Genomic DNA, 21,681 nt, shown 5'->3' with positions numbered 1-21,681 from the left:
ACTTTTTGCTATAATACATATCCAAAAAAATATATAAAACAACTATCTTATTCATCAGTTTAGGCCGAAATATATTCTTCTGCATGAAAATTACTAAGTGGGGAAGGGGGATGGTAGAGGGAAACAAGGGAGATTTTTAATCGGTGCGATTATAAACATCAACTTCGTTCAACTTGTGTTTATAATCGCACCGATTAAAAATCTGCCTTGTTTCCCTCTCTCATCCCCCTTCCCCACTTAGTAATTTTCATATCTATTAGGAGATGAGGTGCCTATCTTTGTACGGTGTCACTGGATAGGTTGGACCAAATTGTTTCTAATATTCTTCTGCATATTTTTGGTTAAAAAAAAACCCAAAAAAACACAATAGGAGGTATATTGATTGGTTTGCGCAACAGTTATCGAGTCTACAAACTATGGAAAAGATTTAGGGACTTTTTTTTTCTTATTGCTTTTACTAGTAATGGTGGCGATCTGCGATTTTTAGCAAGACTGAGGTGGACAAATCTGATCCCAAATGACACTTTTTGGGGACCAGTGACATTATTACATTGATCAGTGCAATAAAAATGCACCAATCAATGTAAAAATTACACTGGCAGGGAAGGGGTTTACACTAGGGGGCGATCAAGGGGATAACTGTGTTCCCTAGGTGTGTTCTAACTGTAGGGGGGGGGTGGGCTGCCAGGGACATGACAGAGATCACTGTTCCCGATCACTGTGAACAAAAGATCTCTGAGATGTGCCCTGTCAGAACGGGGATCCGACTTGTTTACAAAGGCAGATTCCCGCTCTGCCCCTGTACTAAGCGATCGCGAGTTGCTGGCAGACATCAAGTTTGCCCGACACGCGGGCACACTCCTGCAGTGGGGGGGGGAGCCGCCATACAGCTACGGCGATTCGCGCAGGAGAGCCAACCCACTGTCGTATAACAACGGCGGCTGGTCGGGAGGTAGTTAAAATGAAAATTTTCGAATGAAATTCTACTAGTGTATAGCCAGCTTTAGTCTCAGAGTCAAGACCATAGTTACTCTTTAATATCATTATTTACATAAAAAATTATTTAGTGGCACAAAACTAAAGCAGGCCATACATTACGCAACTTTCTTTCCTTCCACGGTGGAAGGAAAGAAAATAGTTCACTATCCCCATCAACACATTCAGTGTTAATGGGGGAATCCCTCCCGTAGCACTATTGTATTCTGCCAGCAGGGAGCCTTCCTGCCTTCTGGCAGAACACAGTGATTCGTTTTGCCAGCTTATAACCAGTGTCACTTATTGTTTGGGAAAAACCTGCAGGCTGGTTGTACACAATTCAATCGATGGATCAACCAGGGTGCCCATACATGGGTCAAAACTTTGCCAGTCCCTGCTGAATCGGCTGAATTTCGATTCATGTATTGTCAGCTTAAGATTGGTACCCTTAAAAAACAAATACATCATCTTCAGAAGCAGAAAAACACTGCACAGTGCTGAATTGATTGAAGACAGCATTAATTACTGATACTTTCTAGACCCATTAATCTACAGTATGTAACTTATGTGGCTTCTAGATAAAAGCTAATTCAGGTTCTATTTACAAAAATCTGCCAAATGTTACATATTAACAAAACTCTTACCGGGATGCGGTGCCGTTCCCTGATTCCTGTACGCATGGCAAGCACGGCACCACCAACCACTGGCAAGCAGCAGCATTCGCCGTAATCTGAGGCCACCCTACAAGCTAAGCATACCGGGAAGAATGTTCCGCAAAGACCTAAGAAAGATAAAAGAAAGCAAACAGAGTTAAGGATAGCTAGAAAGACCCCAAATGGAAATCCAGCTTCAACTGATACATCTTGAAATATAGAAATAAAGAAGTATACATTGTTGGGATCCCTGGAAGCCTCACATTGTATTGCATAGGAGAACAGTCATCATCTCTTGAGCGAGGTGCATACCATCTTCCGTTCGTTTTCTTTCCTGGGGGAATTTGTGACCGAAATTAATGGAAAGCGGGTGTTCCTCTCAAACCAAACATTAAGTACTTCTCTTGATGACTCCCCCTGTGATGCAGTTCCTGTTCTCCTTTGGACGGTAGAGGCTTCCAGTTTAGTAGTTTATTCTTTCAGATAATTCTTCCCGCAGATATCTATACAAACTTGTTGTTAGTATATTACTTTTCACCCCTTCCTACGGGTGACCTGGCATTATTCGGGGGATTTTGGATTGTGGACGCAGTATTTTGATGGATTTTATCTTTTATTTTAAATTCAATATAGCCCGGGCCTCTAGACTCACAACATGAGTTGTCAAACTATAGGTCTCGGTATTTAATGAACCTTCACGTTCTTTCCTGAAGAAGCCATATGGTAAAACATGTAGAAAACATGAACGTGATCACAGTAAATCATTGTTTTTTTTTAGCTCTGGCCTCTAGACTCACAACATGAGTTGTCAAACTATAGGTCTCAGTATTTAATGAACTTTCACGTTCTTTCTTGAAGAAGCCATACGGCAAAACATGTAGAAAACATAAACGTGATCACAGTAAATCATTGTTTTTACTGATGTTGTTAATTTAATAAAATTTGTACATAGTTTATTTACTTTAAATATCGCTGTCTTTAATAACTTGCACCTTTAAAGTCCAATATCTCCTTGTTTTTGTCTAAACGGGATGATGGTGCCATATTTCATGTAAACTCTGACACTGATCTCTGACCACATAACCTACCATCTTGAAATACTTGAAATATAGAGTTTAACAGGCATCTATCCCTATGCCCCCTTTAACAATGATGCAGTGAGTTTGTGAGGTTGGGCACTGATGTTGTATGAGAAGGCCTGGCTCGCAGTCTCCGCTCTAATACATCAAAAAGGTGTTCTGTCAGGTTGAGGTCAGGACTCAGTGCAGGCCAGTCAAGTTTTTACATATATATACATATATATATATATATATATATATATACATATATATATATATATATATATATATATATATACATATATACATATATATATATATGTATATATACATATATATGTATATATACATATATACATATATATATATATATATGTATATATACATATATATGTATATATACATATATACATATATATATATATATATATATATATATATATATACATATATATATATATATATATATATATACATACATATATATATATATATATATATATATATATATATACATACATACATACATACATACATACATACATACATACATATATACATATATATATATATATATATTACATAGTTGCAGGGCTGCTTTTAGAAATCACGGGGCCCCTCCGAAAATATAAAATTATCTTTAAACAAAAATGACATGGACTAGATGCCTGTCCAACAATGTCTGAAGGAGGGGGGCACATGGCGGGCCCGGACAGCGGGGCGGGGGCACAGATCCCGATACCCCTGCAGTGCAGTCAGAGAGAGAAAAAGGTGGAGAAGCTTGCAGCGTTGCAGGGTGAGCCACAAAAATCTACAATAAGGCAGTACAGCTTGCCCTCCTGTTCAGCAGGTGCCATGTCCCCCTTTTGAATTGATGGGTCCTGGGCCCGGTACAGGAGGGCTGGCTGTACTGCCTTATTAATGGCCCTGCATAGTTATATAAATAATAGATTTAAAGTATCAGTTTAAAAAAAAAGCAATACCCAAATCTGTTTAACATTAAATCCTACTTACAGACTCCAAAGTCATCACAGCAATCAAAGACATCAGAATTCCAGCTGCTGGTAGTCGATGTAGTGCTGATTAGCTGCACCATCTGAGGCTGGGTGCTCACCGGGTAAGTCATTGTAATCTGCAAACGAACAAGGGAATGGAATGTTCAAGCAGCAGCTCAACCAATTTGATCAAATAAAGTGAAATACTGCAACAGTTAAAGTCCACCAACTTTACCATCTGTGTTTTATTTTATCTTCTTACATACAGTATCTCACAAAAGTGTGCACACCCAGGGGCGTAACTATAGGGGGTGCAGCAGTTGCGACCGCAACCGGGCCCTGTGATGCAGGGGGCCCATGCAGCCCCCTCTACATATGGCTGCTCTTTAGTTGTGCATTACCCGCATGACCTGTGTCCTCAGCCGGCTCCTCAGAGTACCCCTCTCCTGCTCCATGCATTGCCGCTCAGTCCGATGTCTGTTCTCCCCAGCCAGAGTCCCGCCCACCCCGAGTCCGGCCCACACTGCACTGCATACTTCTCCTGGGTAAACAAACTTTAAGCACACAGATGCAGTTCAGCCCTATGAGAGCCGTCTCTACGGAGGACACTGCGGGCTTGTCTGCCAGCCCACCCCCTCCTCCCCCGTCATACACAGATGATGAAAGGTCTTTCTGGGAGATATGCTGATCGCCCGTCCAGCACACTGGATGGAGCCCAGGCCAACATGGATCAGTGCGCGGCCTGCAGCTTGGTCATGGTGAGTGAGAGGACCCCATCCCCCACACACCATTACATACCCCCTCCATCTCCCCCTGGGGACAGGTACCCCTTCTCACCTGGGGGCAGTAACTTCATATGCCCTGGAGAACGGGGACCCCATCCTGCCTAGGGACAGTCCCCCAATGGGGCACCTAAAAATGAAAAAAATAATAATTAAAAAAAAATACTGATACCAGTGGTGGAACTACAGGGCTCACAAAGGTCATACCTGTGACCACGCCCTGGAGTTCCACCACCAGACTCGGAGGGAAGGGCCCTGGCTGGGGTTCAGGGGGGCCCTTCATGGTTTCTTGCATCGGGGCCCTGAAGGTTCTAGTTACGCCACTGTGTACACCCCTCACATTTTTGTAACTATTTTATTATATCTTTTCATGTGACAACACTGAAGAAATTACACTTTGCTAGAATAGTGAGTGTACAGCTTGTATAACAGTGTAAATTTGCTGTCCTCTCAAAATAACTCAACACACAGCCATTAATGTCTAAACCGCTAGCAACAAAAGTGAGTACACCCCTAAGTGAAAATGTCCAGATTGGGCCCAATTAGCCATTTTTCCTCCCCAGTGTCATGTAACGCGTTAGTGTTTCAAGGTCTCAGGTGTGAATGGGGAGCAGGTGTGTTAAATTTGGTATTATCGCTCTCACTCTCTCACACTGGTCACTAAGGATGAGCTCAGGCGTGTTAGCATGGAACACGTGCAGAGCCCTCCAGGAAGTCGGCGCAGCGCTGCGCTAATCACAGGCAATGAGACATTGCCCAATCACTACAGCCGCACATCGGGACAATGTTTCACTGCCTGTGATTAGCGCAACGATGCGCCAACTTCCTGGCGGGCTCTGCACGTGTTCCATGTGAACACGCCTGAGCTCATCCTTACTGGTCACTAGAAGTTTAACATGGCACATCATGGCAAAAAAACTCTCTGAAGATCTGAAAAAAAATGAATTGTTTCTCTACATAAAGATGGCCTAGACTATAAGAAGATTGCCAAGACCCGGAAACTGAGCTGCAGCATGGTGGCCAAGACTATACAGTGGTTTAACAGGACAGGTTCCAATCAGAACAAGCCTCGCCATGGTCCACCAAAGAAGTTGAGTGCACGTACTCAGTGCCATATGCAGAGGTTGTCTTTGGGAATTAAACGTTTGAGTGCTGCCGGCATTGCTGCAGTGGTTGAAGGGGTGGGGGGTCAGCCTGTCAGTGCTCAGACCATGCGCCACACACTGCAGCAAATTGCTGTCGTCCCAGAAGGAAGCCTCTTCTAAAGGTGATGCACAAGAAAGCCCGCAAACAGTTTGCTGAAGACAAGCAGACTAAGGACATGGATTACTGGAGCCATGTCCTGTGGTCTGATGAGACCAAGATAAACTTATTTGGTTCAGATGGTGTCAAGCATGTGTGGGGGGAACCGGGTGAGGAGTACAAAGACAAGTGTGTCTTACCTACAGTCAAGCATGGTGGTGGGAGTGTCATGGTCTGGGGCCGCATGAGTGCTGCCGGTGTTCTGTCAAAAACTGTCCCCCCCATCGGATAGTGTCCGCCCCGTACTGCGCAGGCAAGGACAAGGGACAAGATTACAAAAGTCTCCGAAGATGAACGGCGCCTGCGCAATGAGTCCAGGTTCAAGCCCCACCATTCAAGTGGACATACGGTAGCACTTAGTAAGAGGCCCCCTCCTGGGCTCGCCTTCGCTTGCCACGCTTCGGGCGCGGCCTCACTTCTCTCTGCAATTTTTTATTCTGACTCTGTGTCCACTTGGATGGTGGGGCTTGAACCTGGACTCAGTGCGGAGGCGCAGTTCATGTTTGGAGACTTTCGGTGTCTCCTTGTCTTCCGTACTGAGCAAGCGCAGTACAGGGCGGACACTATCTGACGGGGAACAGTATTCGACACAACACCGGCACTGGGAGCTACAGTTCATTGAGGGAACCATGAATGCCAACATGTACTGTGATATACTAAGCAGAGCATGATCCCCTCCCTTCAGAGACTGGGCCGCAGGGCAGTATTCCAACATGATAACGACACCAAACACACCTCCAAGATGACCACTGCCTTGCTAAAGAAGCTGAGGGTAAAGGTGATGGACTGGCCAAGCATGTCTCCAGACCTAAACCCTGTTGAGCATCTGTGGGGCATCCTCAAACCGAAGGTGGAGAAGCACAAGGTCTCTTTGGAAGAGGTCTCCAGTGGCAACCTGTGAAGCTCTGGTGAACTCCATGCCCAAGAGAGTTAAAGCGGGAGACCCGCAAAAATTTTGTTTTTAAAAGTCAGCAAACTTAGGGATACATACTGGAATTTTAGTTTTTTTGATTTTTTTTTTTTTTTTTTCCATTCAAAATTTTTATTAGAAATAGGTAATGTTCACAGTAACAGAGCACGTAACGTGCGTGCAAAATCAGTACAGTCCAACATACAGTACATATTAAAACATATCACAAATATTATGCGTCCGAGTACAACATATTTCCTGGTTGAGTTTCCGGAGCAGAACCTACTCACACCATGGGAAGGTCTAACCTTCTGCTATCATGTATAAAGTATTTCTTCCCTTTCCATTCAATCAGCTGTCATATTGTTTTTAACATGTCTCACTGGAATGGTCTAAGTAAAGGGTCTTCTGTCAAGTCTAAGAAGAAAAGTAGGGTTCTGTTCCAAAGCAAGTCAGTCATCTCACGCGAGGTCGTTTGTGGGCAAATTGGTAGACCGTCCAAATTATCATAGTCTACTGGAAGCGAAAAGTGAGTAGTTGAGTAAGCATGAAGGGTTATCTACGTAGGTAGAAGAGGGGAGGGAGGGGGGGGGGGTAAAGAGACAGAGGGGTATAAGAGGAGGGGAGGGTGTAGGGAATATGATTGCCTCTCCGGCTTCCGCCGTTCATAGCACGTGGGCCCAGTTTCTCTGGGTCTCTGTGTTGCTTGCGATGCAAATGGGATCGAGTAGATCCCAGTCCGTCTTAGCCAAGGAGGAGGAGGGGTATTGTCCATGTGGTCATCTAAAGATAGTGTGCGGGTCACAAGAAACTGGACTTTAATGTGGCTGATATCTCTCTGAGTTTGTGAAATCTCTCCATTGTCCCCAAGTTCTGGCAAACTTATGTGGGGTATCTTTCGCAATGTGGATTAGGTTTTTTTGATTTTTATTCTAGTAATGGCGGCAATCAGCAATTTATAGCAGGACTGCGATATTACGGTGGATAATCTGATGCTACTGTAACTGACACTTTGTGGAAACCAGTGACACCAATACAGTGATCAGTGCTAAAAATATGCACTATCACTGTACTAATGACACTGGATGGGAAGGGGTTTAACATCAGGGGGATCAAAGGGTTAATTGTGTGCCTAGCCTGTGTTTTTGTGTACTGTGTTAGGTGCTTTTACTCAGAGAAGTGATGGATTTTGTTGCCTGCTTTGCACTTTGCAGGGACACAAAATCCATCCCTTCCCCCTGTCAGAATGGAGCTCTGCCTTGTTTATACTGGCAGAGACTCGTTCTGTGTCTGAATAATCACAGTAGAAGCGGGTCGCCGGTGTCACGCATGTGCCCCCTGCAGGCCGAAGTGCAGATTGACATATATACATGATTCTGCATAGGAAAGCCACCATGTGGCAATAAATTTGCTACATGGTGGTCAGTATCTGGTTGATGCAACTCTGTAATCATTACAACTAAATGTATTTTTGTAACAGTAACAGTGCAAGGACCTGAATTTGACCTGGTATCAGCCTCTTGCAGTCTCTATACAGCAGGGCTAGAGTGTGGGAGGAAGAAGCAGCACAAGGAGCAGTCCATGTGTTGAAAAGGAGCATGCTGATAGGTGGAGAGAGCAGAGTGACTGAGAGATGCGCTCATAAAGAGCTGCTTTTCCTATCCTTGTCAAATCATAGGTTGTGCCCAGTCCAGGATGACCCGAGGCCAGGTGAAGGGGGTTGAATGATGCTGGTCATTAGACTGAGGACATCTAGTGGCAGAAAATTGTACTGCGGGGGAAATCTCTACATCAAATGTGAACATAGAAGCAAAAGCTAGTTTAACCACTTGCCGACCGTGCCATAGCCGAAAGACGGCTACAGCGCAGTCGTGTTTCCTGGGTGGACATCCATGGATGTCCTCCCAGAATGTTGCTCTCACGCGCCCCCCTGGGGCGCACTCCCGCAAACATCCGTGACTGCCGGATCGCGGTAAACAGCCGCTGATATCGGCTGTTTACCACGTGATTGCTCTGTCAAATGATGGAGTGATCACATGTAAACAAACTGGCGTCACGTCATGACGCCGGTTCCTCCCTCCCCTCTCTGTACCGATCAGTACAGTGTGAGGGGAGAGGCGGAGAGATGGCAGCAGCGCTGTGGGCTGGATGTGTAGTGCCCACAGAACTGCTCTGTGCCAATACTCTCCCCATACTGTGCAATACTCTGCCAATACTCTGCAACACTGTGCAATACTCTGCAATACTCTGCCAATACTCTGCAACAATGAAATATTCTGCAGTACTCTGCAGCACTGCAATACTCTGCAATACTCTGCAGCACTGCAATACTCTGCCAATACTCTGCAACCCTGCAATACACTGCAATACTCTGAAACACTGTGCAATACTCTGCCAATACTCTGCAACACTGCAATATTCTGCAATACTCTGCAGCACTGCAATACTCTACAACCCTGCAATACTCTGCCAATACTCTGCAACCCTGCAATACTCTGCAACACTGCAATACTCTGCAATACTCTGCAGCTCTGCAACACTGTGCAATACTCTGCCAATACTCTGCAACACTGCAATACTCTGCAATACTCTGCAACACTGCAATACTCTGCCAATACTCTGCAACACTGTGCAATACTTTGCAATACTCTGCCAATACTTGGCAATACATTTTAATAGAAACAAAGAATTATTTATTTAATTTTTTTTTACAGAATTTTCAGTCTTTTTTGATTTATAGCACAAAAAATAAAAAACCCAGCGGTGATTAAATACAACCAAAAGAAAGCTCTATTTGTGTAAAAAAAAGGACAAAAATTTCATATAGGTACAGTGTTGCATGACTGAGTAATTGTCATTCAAAGTGTGAGAGCACCGAAAGCTGAAAATTGGTCTGGTTAGGAAGGGGGTTTAAGTGCCCAGTGGTCAAGTGGTTAATCACTAATAACCACTTAATAAGCTATTCATTTTTACCTTTTAATTTTAAGCAGAGGTTTTTAAGTGATTTTTACTATCATTTTGTTTGTAATGAGTTATTTATATTAACTGCTTCAGATCCGCACTATAGCCGAATGACGGCTACAGCGCAGATCTGCTTTGCCGGGAGTAGGTCTATTGACGTCCTCCCCTTTGCAGGATCACCACGCCCCCCTGAAGGGCGTACGTGGCACGCACTGTGATCACCTGAGTCACTGAGACTCGGGTGATCACAGGCCCCTTACCACGTGATCAGCTGTCGGCCAATGACAGTTGATCATGTGATGTAAACAGAGGATCGTAATAGTTTTTTTTCTTCTCACGCTGACAGCGGTCCCGAAAATGAAGAGCCTCATATGTGCCCACCAGTACCGCCTGCCAGTGCCACGAACCAGTGCCCACAGTGCCACGAATCAGTGCACACATTATGTAAGTACCAGCAATCAGTGCCATCTATCAGTGCCCACAAGTGCCTCCTATCCATGCCCACCAGTGGTGCCAATCAGTGCCTCATCAGTGCCACCTAGCAGTGCTGCCTATCACACCAGTGCCGATCAGTGCCCATCACTGCCACCCATCAGTGCCAGCTATCAGTGGCACCTATTAGTGCCCTTCAGTGCCACCCATCAGTGCCACCTCTCAGTGCCCACCAATGCCACCTATCAGTGCCCATCCGTGTCGCCTTATCAGTGCCCATCAGTGCAGCCTATCAGTGCCCATCAGTGTAGCCTCATCAGCCTACATCAATGAAGGAGAAAAATTACCTGTTTGCAAAATTTATTAACAAAATATAAAACGGTTTTGTATTTTTTTTTTAAAAGAATTTGGTCTTTTTTAATTTTTTTAACAAAAAATAAAAAACCCAGAGGTGATGAAATACCACCAAAAGAAAGCTCTATTTGTGGGGAAAAAATTTCATTTGGGCACAGTGCGAAATGACCGCGCATTTGCCATTCAAAGAGTGAGAATGCCAAAAGCTGAAAATTGGTCTGGGCAGGAGGGGGGTTTAGCTGCCCAGTAAGCAAGTGGTTAAACTCCAAAGCGTCTGGACAGCAGATGTCACTGATTCTGTGAGCTACTTTCCCATTTACGGCAATATCATGTTTCCTTGGAAAACACTCTAAATATAGCAAATATCTGACCCCTAGCAGGAAACTGACATTTTCAGGATTTACAGGGCGCCCTGACCCCGATTGTAAAATACTGATTGAAGATAAATTGGAACAATGTGAAAATCTTATTTTATTTTAAAAGTCCTATTGGCATTAATAAGTAATCAGCAGTGGGAAACCCAAAGGTTCTGTTTTTTACTTTATCAATAAAATTGCCCAAATCTGCTTCAAATCTTAGTGAGTTTGAAGTGGAGGGACCTGCCAGGCCTGCACAGAGTCCTGACCTCAACCCGATAGAACACCTTTGGGATGAATTAGAGAACAGACTGCGAGCCAGGCCTTCTCGTCAAACATCAGTGCCTGACCTCACAAATGCGCTTCTGGAAGAATGGTCAAACATTCCCATAGACACACTCCTAAACCTTGTGGACAGCCTTACCCATAGAGTTATGCCGTGTACACACGACCGGACTTTTCGACGGACTTGGTCCGGCGGACTGGAATCCGTTGAACAATTCGATCGCGTGTGGGCTCCAGCGGACTTTTTCTTCCCAAAAGTCCAGTGGACCTAGAAATAAAACTTGCTTCAAATCTTTCCGACATACTTGAGTCCAGTCTAAGACCCCATTCACACCTGAGCTGAACCCACTAAGCACTGAAGTACACTGTCACTTTTGTTCCAGAAGGACTTTCTGATATTAATTTCTGCTGTTGGACTTGTGTATTAACTTATATTTGCATTCTTCCATTTAGCGACTTTACAAAGTACTGTATTTACATATTGCGGCATTTATAGAAGCACGTAGCACTTTTTTACAGCATATATTGAAGTTGTGGCACCTTTATAAGCACTTAGCACTTTTTTCATTATGCGATTTGCATAAATGCACATATGCACTGTTTAATATTGTAAAAAGTGTATTGAAGTTTCTGCACTAATACATAGCATTTTTGTGATAATGTAAACCATGATTTTATAACACCTTCATGCACATTCCATATTGTTATCTGTTAGTTATTTTATATATATTGCACGTGTGGAATTTTTATTTTTATTTCTATATTTTATTTTTATTTATGTGTGTAAAATTACTATTAAGTAATTTGGTAACAAGAATTCACTTTAGTTACACTTTTTGATTTTAAATAGATCCCTGCAGGGACCAGGTATAATTATTAGCAGGTGAGTCCCCTGCAGATACTAGGTATAATTAACAGCAGGTGAGCGCCATAGCTACCCGCTTCGTATTTGTTTAAGGCTGGGTTCACACCGCTGCGGCTGGGAGACCCGGATGTGATTCGCACCGCACTGCAGTGCAAATCACATCCGATCTCTGTGCGATGCAAGTTCAGCCATACAGATAGTATGGCTGAATTCGCATCGCACCCGCTCCAAACTCGTACGGGACCCTTTTTTTGGTCCGCAACAGAATCGGATCGCCTGGGTGTTCACACCATGCGATCTGATTCCTGTCCGAGTTTGCAGATCGCACTGCGATATGCGAACTGATCTGGGGGTGTCATTAAGGTTTCACTGACACTCCCAGCAGTTCGCATAGGGCAGTGTGAACTGCCGGCGGGAGGCATGCGATGCGGGAACCCGCCGCGGATTCGCGGCGTTCCCGCATCGCTTCAGTGTGAACCCAGCCTTAGTCTTTTCAACCCTTCGGGTTGAATATGTAAGGTAGTGGCAGCCCCTCCTCTCATCACCAATCGTTTTGTTTATACGTTTTCACATTTTGGTTTTCACTTTTTGTATGGTCTTTTTGATATCAAAATTTTTTTTAGCAATATTTTAGTGTCCATAGCGCACCTTAAAGAGGGATTCCACCTACAAAAAAAAAAAAATTAAAAGCCAGCAGCTATAAATACTGCAGCTGCTGACTTTTAATAAATGGACACTCACCTGTCCCGGGGTCCAGCGATGCCGGCAGCCGAGGCCGATCGATCGCTCGGCTCTCGGCTGCTGCCGCCACCATTCTAGGTGAGGGAATCAGGAAGTGAAGCGAATGGGCTTCACTTCCCGGTTCCCTACTGCGCATGCGCGAGTCACGCAGCGCAATAGGAATTGTCCGCGCTGTCTCTGGGACCCGTGTGTGTCCCAGCAGACAGCACGGCAGGACAGGAAGAGGCATAGACTCCCACGGGAGTCTATGCCCGGAAGTGGGTGTAAATACCTGTCTTTGACAGGTATCTCCACCCCCTCCCCCCTGAAAGGTGCCAATTGTGACACCGGAGGGGGGGAGGTTCCGATCAGCGGAAGTTCCACTTTAGGGTGGAACCCCGCTTTAACCCCCTTTTCTATGGGCAGTTTATAACCTTGTACTTACGATGAGAACATCAGATAAATGCTTGTCTGTTTGTTTTTTTTGTATGCTAGTCTCATATCGAAAACGAAGAATTTACTAAAGTTATGAAAATTCTGATACGGCAGAATACAACTTTGGAAGTGATGCAATGTATTGTAATGTATGCTTTCATTCACGAGCATGCCCAATCTTGGTCACGTGATTTTTTTCGGATGAATACTGTACTGATTAAATGAAAATTGTTAGTTTTGGTATCATATGAGAACATATTTATTTTATTTTTATTTATCCCTTCAAATTATTTCGCATGAACAATCATGATAGACTCTCAAAAGCTTCGTACTATCAGATTATCGTGAGATCGCTAAAGTGGTATTTTTTGTTTGATTTTCCCATGGTGTGTACTTAGCTTAAGAATGTTCTGGTGAGAATTTTCCTACGAAATTCTACTAGTCACGCAGTGATGGTGAACCTCGGCACTCCAGATGTTTTGGAACTACATTTCCCATGATGCTCAAGCTCTCTGCTGTGTAGTTGAGCATCATGGGAAGTGTAGTTCCAAAACATCTGGGGTGCCAAGGTTGGCCATCACCGTACTAGTCTATGGCCAGCTTTAGACCCGAATAAAAAAAATAATAAAATGTTGCAACCTTCTGAAAAAACATTAGCATAATTAAAGGATTATTCGGTTATGTATAGTCTACCTCTTGAGATTCATCTTCCACCGTACAACGCCCGTACATGGAATGGCGTATTTATCAATAACCTTTGCTGCAGGCTCATTTGGCAGATGAATACCAAGGAGGGAAAGATAACAAGGATTAGGAAACGGAAGGCTGGATAACAAAGGACTCAGTGAGTGATCCTCAAAGAAATGTTAAATGGTGAATACCAAAGGGAAAGACGTTGAGCGGGGTAATTATGTTGGAGGAGAGGGCTGTTTAAGTGGGGTCTTGTCAATGCTTGTCACATGATATCTAGGAATTACGAGAGACGCCAACTCTGCAGGACCTTCAAAGGAATTCATGTGATCACTGAAGAACAGAAAATGTAGTGTTCACCCATCATATACCCTTTTTGAAGGGTTTACCAAGCGCTGACTATTCACTGGTAGATTTTTGTATGAAAAAAAAAGTAAGACATTTAGTACATCTGATAATACCTACAGTAACTTGACAGTGTTGTTCAAAACTACTTCAAAATTGTGTTTACTACTTCAAAAAGTGGAACTTTACTCTCCCAATCAACATTATTATTATACGGGATTTATATAGCGCCAACAGTTTACGCAGCACTTTACAGCTTGAGGGTAGACAGTAAAACTACAATACACTTTAATACAGGAGGAATCAGAGGGCCCTGCCCCTTATAACTTCCAATCCAGGGGATGGGAGAGGCTCAGGAGAAGTCCTGGAGGTGAGCAAGGGAGGAGGTGACAAGGGAGAGCAGGAGGTCTTGGGAGGAGTGAAGAGAGCAATTTGGTTGGTATTTTGAGACTAGGTTAGTGATGTAGCTGGGGGCCGAGTTGTGGATGGCTTTGTAAATTATTGTTAGTATCTTGAATTGAATTAGTTGGTTGAGTGGCAGCCAATGGAGGGATTGGCAGAGAGGCGTAGAAAATGTTGAGTGGTTGGTAAGGTCGATGAGACTGGCAGCAGTATTCATGATGAACTGAATAGGGGATAGCCTATGTAAAGGTAAGCCAATAACGAGGGAGTTGCAGTATTCGAGTCGAGAGAGTGGACTAGGAGCTTTGAGGTGTAATTGGTTAGGAAGAGGGATATCTTGGAAATGTTGCGGAGGTTGAGGCGGCAAGCTTTGGACAGCAATTGGATGTGGGGCCTAAAGCATAGTTCAGAGTCCAGGATTAAACCTAGGACCTTGGCATGGGAGGCAGGTTGATAGTTGAGCCGTTGCTTTTGACAGAGAGATCATGGGAAGGGGCACGTGGGGGAGGAAATCCCATGGGCTCCATTTTGGATAGGTTGAGTTTGAGAAAGTGATGTGACATCCAGGCTCATATGTCTGTTAGTACATCGATTATTTCTAATCCTTATGCTGCTAGCATTATTAAATAGATAATAAAGTACAGATATACCCCACTTTTAAGTACACAACGGGGTTTATTTACTAAAGCTAGAACGTGCAAAATCAAACTCACTTCTGCATAGAAACCAATGAGCTTCCAGGTTTTATTAGCAAAGCTTAAAGAGGAAGTAAACCCTGATGAGTTTACTTCCTCTTTCATTCCCTGCAAAGATAAAGCATAATGGACTACTATGCATCGCATAGTAGTCCATTATGTGTCACTTACCTGACACAGGAGCCAGCGAAGTCACCGCTGTCCCCTGTAGTCCGGCGCATCCATCTTCTCGGTGGGTCTCGTCGCTCCGCCACGTGCGGCATATCGCCGTTGACTGTGGCACGCTCAGTGCGCCTGCGCGCCGCTGTCTACGGCGCATGCGCCGTAGACAGTGTGCCTGTCTTTCGGTAAATATCTCCTAAACCGTGTAGGTTTAGGAGATATTTCTTGGACCTACAGGTAAGCCTTAATCTAGGCTTACCTGTAGGTCAAAGTGTGTTGTAAGGGTTTACAACCACTTTAATTGAACAAGCTGGGGTTAGAAGCTCATTGGTTTGTATGCAGAAGTGAGCCTGATTTTGCACTTTCTAGCTTTAGTAAATAAACCCCATTATGTACTTAAAAGTGGGGTATGCCTGTAGATCATATTTACTTGTTTTAAACTTTATTTACATTTACATTACGTTACTTCCTTTTTCTTGCCTAGGCGAATTATGTCAATGTACATCCCAGAAGTCTTCAGGAGGGGAGGAGAGGTTTTCTCAGCTAAGCACACACTCCAAATTACATGTCTGAGCTAAGGACAGGTGCATTCCAGGAAGCAGTGGTTGCTGGTGGTCCAGCCAGGGGTGGGGGGCAAACAAACCACCCCTCCCCAGGGGAGGCAAACAGACCATCTGACCCTCCAGTGGGTGGTACTCATGTTGGCTCTTGGCGGCGATGCATAGATGACGGATGCAGAGCCGATGAAGGGCGGCCATCTTCTGGCTCTCTGTACATACTCCCTGTCCCTGGTACCGGAATACAGTCGCTACTGCTCTCGGCCAATCGCTTCCTGATTGGCCAGGAGGAGAAGCAGGAAGACAATATTCCACCCCATTGTTACAGAAGTCCCCCCAGTGTCACAGAAGTGGGTGGGCCAACTCACCCAGGCCAACACTTTTTTGCAGCCAGTTAGAGCCTCAGGCTCTAATCATGTGCTTAAAAAACAAAAAAACCCATTGGAATCCATGCTTTCAGTGCCCTGCGTGTAGATTAGGGGGCTGGATGCATGGATAGGTAAGCGGCGCCCCTGTGTCCCATATGGAGGGGCCTCCACTACCAGGAAGTAGAAGCTACATGAATCATTTGCCCTTACTCAAGATGACTATGGCCAAAAGTGCTGGCGGGTTGTTTTTTAATGTAACTAGACTAGAAACATGGATAGTTGGGAGAGGTTTGCTTTAAATATTAAAAATGAATGAAATAGTGTTTTTGATTTGTGGTGTTTAGATGCAGTGAAGATCCACATATAACCAATAAATGGAATTTTCCAATGAAAACCACATTCACGTTTAGAAATTTGTTCACAAAAAAAAAAGTTCTATTCTGCTCCCTTGAATTTTCTCATCGCTGTGGTTGAAAGCAAAAGTCGTTTTGAACCTGGAGGACCTCAGTTATGAGGAACTGTCACAAACATAAAGGCTTTAGGGTTTGTCACTCATGCTTTGCTCTCTGCAGAGTATTCCGTGTTCTGATCGTTCTTCAGAGAGCAATCAACAGGCAGTAAAGAGGCGTTGTATCACTTCCTCACTGCCTGCTTTAACCCCTTGATCATTGCTTTAGCATGCCGCCACCACATGCATTGCGCGTGGTTGTTGGGTGCTTGCAGAGTGCCCCCATTCACTTGAATGGATTGCACTTGACAGGCACTATATGCAGCTTAACCATTGAGTTTTATGGCTCTACCACCACTAGTGTGAACAAGCCCTTAAAAATTTGTTATCCACACTCTATTCGTGGCCATTCAATGGGTAACAGCCCTGAATTGGCACTCCTCTTCTGTGTCCTGGTCACAAGTTTTAGCCAGAATGGAGATGATCAAATTATCTGAACGAATACATCACACGCTGTATGATATGATGCACCTCTTTGAAGGAAATGGGAACACTGGAACTTCCCACTTTGAAAATCACTTTTACTCCAGATATTGAAAAGGCAAATAGGCTATAAAAGTGTACATTGGACCAAGTTAAATCTAGGCTTAACAGAGCTTTCTCTCAATAACTCCCCTTTCACTAAGCCCTTGTACACACGGTCGGAGATTCCGACGGAATGTGTCCGATCGGACCGTATTGTCAGATAATCCGACTGTGTGTGGTCTCCATCGGACTGTTTCCGTCGGAATATCCGACGGACCAAGTTTTCCAACTTGTCTATAAAATTTTCCGACAACATGCTCCGATCGGACATACTCCGATCATGTGTAGCCTACTCCGACGGACAAAGTGCCACGCATGCTCAGATCAAATTCCTAGACCAAAGCTATTGGCTACTAGCCTGAACGTAGTCCCGTCGTAATGAATTAACGTCATCACGTTATGTACAGTCGGATTTTCCGACAACTTTGTCTGACCGTGTGTATGCAACAGTTTCGGACAAAATCCGTCGGACAAAATCCAACGGATTTGGTTGTCAGAATGTCCGACCGTGTGTACAAGGGCTTAGAATTTTGTCTACGCTTTTACCTACTATGTATGTATGCATATTATTTGGTTATTTGTTGTATGTCCATTGATCTTCCAATTAAAAATGTTTGTAATCAAAAAAAGAATATTGTTAATTGGAGAAAAAAGTTTCCATCCTGCTGCTTCAAATTTTCTCATCACCATGGTTGAGAGCAACCATCAACTTGACCCCACTAACCATTAGAAAATCAAACAAAGGTTCTAAAAAGGAATTTATTTTTTTTAACAACATTTTTCTCCTTAAAGCTGGCCAAAGACTGAGAATTTTATTTTCATTTGGTCTGCAGGCTGAGTTAAATAAAAATCTAATGCCGCGTACACACGACCGGACTTTTCGACAGACTAGGTCCGACAGTCTTTCCGATGGACTTTCGGTGGAGTTCCGACGGACTTCCCGAATGAATGGACTTGGCCACACACAATCACACCGATGTCCGATGGATTTGAACGTGATGACATACGACCGGACTAGAATAAGGAAATTCATAGCCAGTAGCCAATAGCTGCCCTAGCGTCGGTTTTCGTCCATCGGACTAGCATATAGGCAAACTGATTTTTCAACCGGACTCGAGTCCGTCGGAAAGATTTCAATCATGTTTTAAATCTAAAGTCTGTCTGATTTTTAGACAGCAAAGGTCCGATGAAGCCCACACACGATCAAATTGTCTGGCGGATTCGTTCCGTCGGACCTAGTCCGTCAAAAAGTCCGGTCGTGTGTACGCGGCATAACAGTATTCTCCACCCTCGCTAAACATTGCAGATGAACAAATCTTACTTTACCGCATTCCCGAACAGTGCCTGCATCCGATTGGATGCAGGTGCTATTTAAGCTGGCCATAGAGGGTTCAAATCTTGGCTGGTTCCTGCTGAACCATGTATGGCCAGACTGAAGTTACTCAAGTTGACCAATCAACTTGGGTACAACCAGCCTGTTGGATTTTACATACAATTATCGCCAGCGGCTGTTATAGTAATATACTATATAATAATCGCTGTCTTCTCCTGGCAGGGACGGCCTCCCCTACCCCCCTGCTGGGAGAACACAATCGCTCAGCGGGAGGGATACCCCTGTCAACACTGCTGGGTAGTTGCAGGAAAAAAAAATTGCTCCTCCTATGGCCAGTCATAGCTGACGAATTTCCACTCATTTAGATGTCAAATCAGCTGTTTAAAGAGGAAGTAAACCCTGATGGGTTTACTTCCTCTTTCATTCCCTGCAAAGGTAAAGCATAATGGACTACTATGCATCGCATAGTAGTCCATTATGTGTCACTTACCTGACACAGGAGCCAGCGATGTCACCGATGTCCCCTGTAGTCCGGAGCATTTATCTTCTCGGTGGGTCTCGCTGCTCCGCCGCTGTCATTCGGCAAAGCCGCGATGACGTCACTCCCGCACATGCGCACGGGAGCTGCCACTCGCGGCATATCGCCGTTGACTGCCGCACGCTCAGTGCGCCTGCGCGCCGCTGTCTACGGCGCATGCGCCATAGACAGCGGTGCCTGTCTTTCGCTAAATATCTCCTAAACCGTGTAGGTTTAGGAGATATTTCTTGGACCTACAGGTAAGCCTTAATCTAGGCTTACCTGTAGGTCAAAGTTGGTTGTAAGGGTTTACAACCACTTTAAGAACTAATAGGGTATTATTTCCCTCTTTATTGAACAAAAAAAAATAAAAAAATAAAATAATCAATTATAGTGCAACTGTGAATATACAACACCACAAGTTGTTCATAATTGTAAACTTATAATGTCCATAAATCATATAGCGACATTTCTCTAATGAATTTCTGATGTATTGATTATTAATTTCTGTTATTGTTACACTGTTATTCTTTCTCTTTAAAATCTTATTGATACTTTGTATGGTATTATTTAATATTTATATATATTTTTCTGTACTAGATTTATAAAGTGACGTTCCCTGAGGAAGCGGTGTTCTTAGTACCGCGAAACCGGTCGGATTTATGCGTCATCTCTGTACTTCCGTAAAAAACTCATTTGTTTAGAATCTGAACCAATTGTGTCCTTTGATTGGATTTAATATAATGTGGTTCTGCTACAGCAATGTCTATGTATTACTTTTTATGTGGATCAAATTATAATAAAATGTAATTGTATTTTAATGATTGTTTCAATTTAATTTATGATACCGCAATAGTCCCTGTTCCCACTGAACTAATAGGAAACTCATTTTTTGAGTTTTTCCCTTTAGCTGTTCTGAGCTATATGCCCAGTTTTTTCTTATATAGCGACATGTAAAAGTCCACTGTAGTGCTCAGTGATATAAATCCTTATTCCAAATGTGCTCCAATAATGCATAGAAGGAAATAATACCCTTATAATTCTTAGAGGATACCTAGTGCCCATTTTTTTAAATGATTTAATAATAATTTTTATTTTATTTATATAATTTAATAATTTGTATTATTTTATTTTAGGTTGTGTTTTTCACATACAGGGTTAGTATTCCCAAAATAGTTTTAATCGTAGCGCAGTTAATACACAATTTAATAAAATCAACTGTTTAGTCTACTTTTGGTTGACCTAGGTCAGTGGTGGGCAACCTGGGCCCTCCAGCTCCCTTCATGCCTCTAGGAGTCATGCCTGTGATTGTCAGGGTCTTGCAATGTCTCGTGGGACTTGTAGTTTTAAAACAGCTGGAGGGCCGAGGTTGCCTACCCCTGACCTAGGTGGTACCAACAGCAGCTCAAATTTTGGCCAGTTGAGCATCCTTCCAATTTTCTCATCAATACAAAAAACTGATTTGATCGCACTAATCATTAGAAAATCAAAAAAAGGTTCAGAGAATGAAATTTTTTGAACAACATTTTGCTCGTGTACGGCCAACTTTACTTTCAATGTGACATTATCCATGTTTGCTCTTTCATGTTTATGTTGTAGTAAATGTAGAGATTACAGACTACAGTAGTAAATTAGCTACCGGAGACAGAGTAGATTAGGTGCTGTAATGACTCTGCCTCTTTACTTAACAACTGCAGAGATAAGATATCAGCCTCATAGGGTTTTAATGGAAAAAACAATTATAATTAGAAAAGTTTTCACTGGAGTGACTATTTCAGATCAGTCAGCTGGTGATGTGGGCCCATAGATAACTTTTGATCCAGCTGTAATTATCTGGATTGGGCAAAAGTCTTCAGACTAAAAAAGACGTTTGATAAAAGTCATCTGACCCAGGTGGGAAATTATTAGATGATTAGTGGCTACATCCTACCAAAAGCATTCAGTTTTGGGGTAGTCAGGTCACCGGTGGCTGTCAGAATACCTAAACAATGGCTGCATCTGTTTGGGTGCTGCCGCTGATCGGCCAAAAGATTTTGCACCAGGCTCCTTCGTTTTTTTCCACAGGGCCTCTCACAAAGTGTATTCCCGGACAGTTAATTAGGAACTGCCCAAAATTCGCCAGCTTAAAGCGGAAATTTACAGCACAATTTGACTTATAGTCTCTACCTGTGCCCCCACCCCCAGAATAATTACAGTGTGGTGTTTTTCTTGAAAAAGGGGGCTATTTCTTTTGGGTTTCCCTCTAGCAGCACTAACCTTCACCACCATTCTGGCCTAGGCCATAATGATATTTCTTTCACTTACAGCCTCTGAGGATATCCCCGTCACATAGCCCAGGAGACTGTGGGAGCACATCCACAAAATGGCAAGGGGGGGCTGGGCTGCCTGAAACTGGGAGAGGCAGCTGTCTAAAGAGGACTATGTGGATGGCTGCAGGTCAACACTGGATCCATTGGGCAGGTGATAATGTATTTTGAAGAGAACCCAGCAAAATGG

The 21,681-nt window shown here is 43.6% G+C and overlaps 1 protein-coding gene across 1 annotated transcript in view; it reads right to left on the bottom strand.

Annotated features, from left to right (window-relative positions):
* LOC143933657 (cornifelin homolog B-like) overlaps positions 1–21,681 on the bottom strand; it is a 49,034-nt gene that overhangs the window by 11,762 nt on the left and 15,591 nt on the right. Inside the window, exons 2-3 of the mRNA XM_077456613.1 lie at positions 3,701–3,818; positions 1,620–1,756 (exon numbers count right to left, since the gene is read on the bottom strand). Coding sequence (XP_077312739.1) covers positions 1,620–1,756; positions 3,701–3,818 — 255 coding nt within the window. The remainder of the gene's footprint in view (positions 1–1,619; positions 1,757–3,700; positions 3,819–21,681) is intronic.

Source organism: Lithobates pipiens, unplaced genomic scaffold (assembly GCF_037356315.1).
Source record: "Lithobates pipiens isolate NorthernLeopardFrog02 unplaced genomic scaffold, aLitPip1_a1.2 Scaffold_27, whole genome shotgun sequence".
In the NCBI taxonomy this organism is placed as follows: Eukaryota; Metazoa; Chordata; class Amphibia; order Anura; family Ranidae; genus Lithobates; species Lithobates pipiens.
The sequence above is the reverse complement of the archived record's forward strand: the minus strand, read 5'-3'. Positions and strand labels throughout refer to the sequence as shown.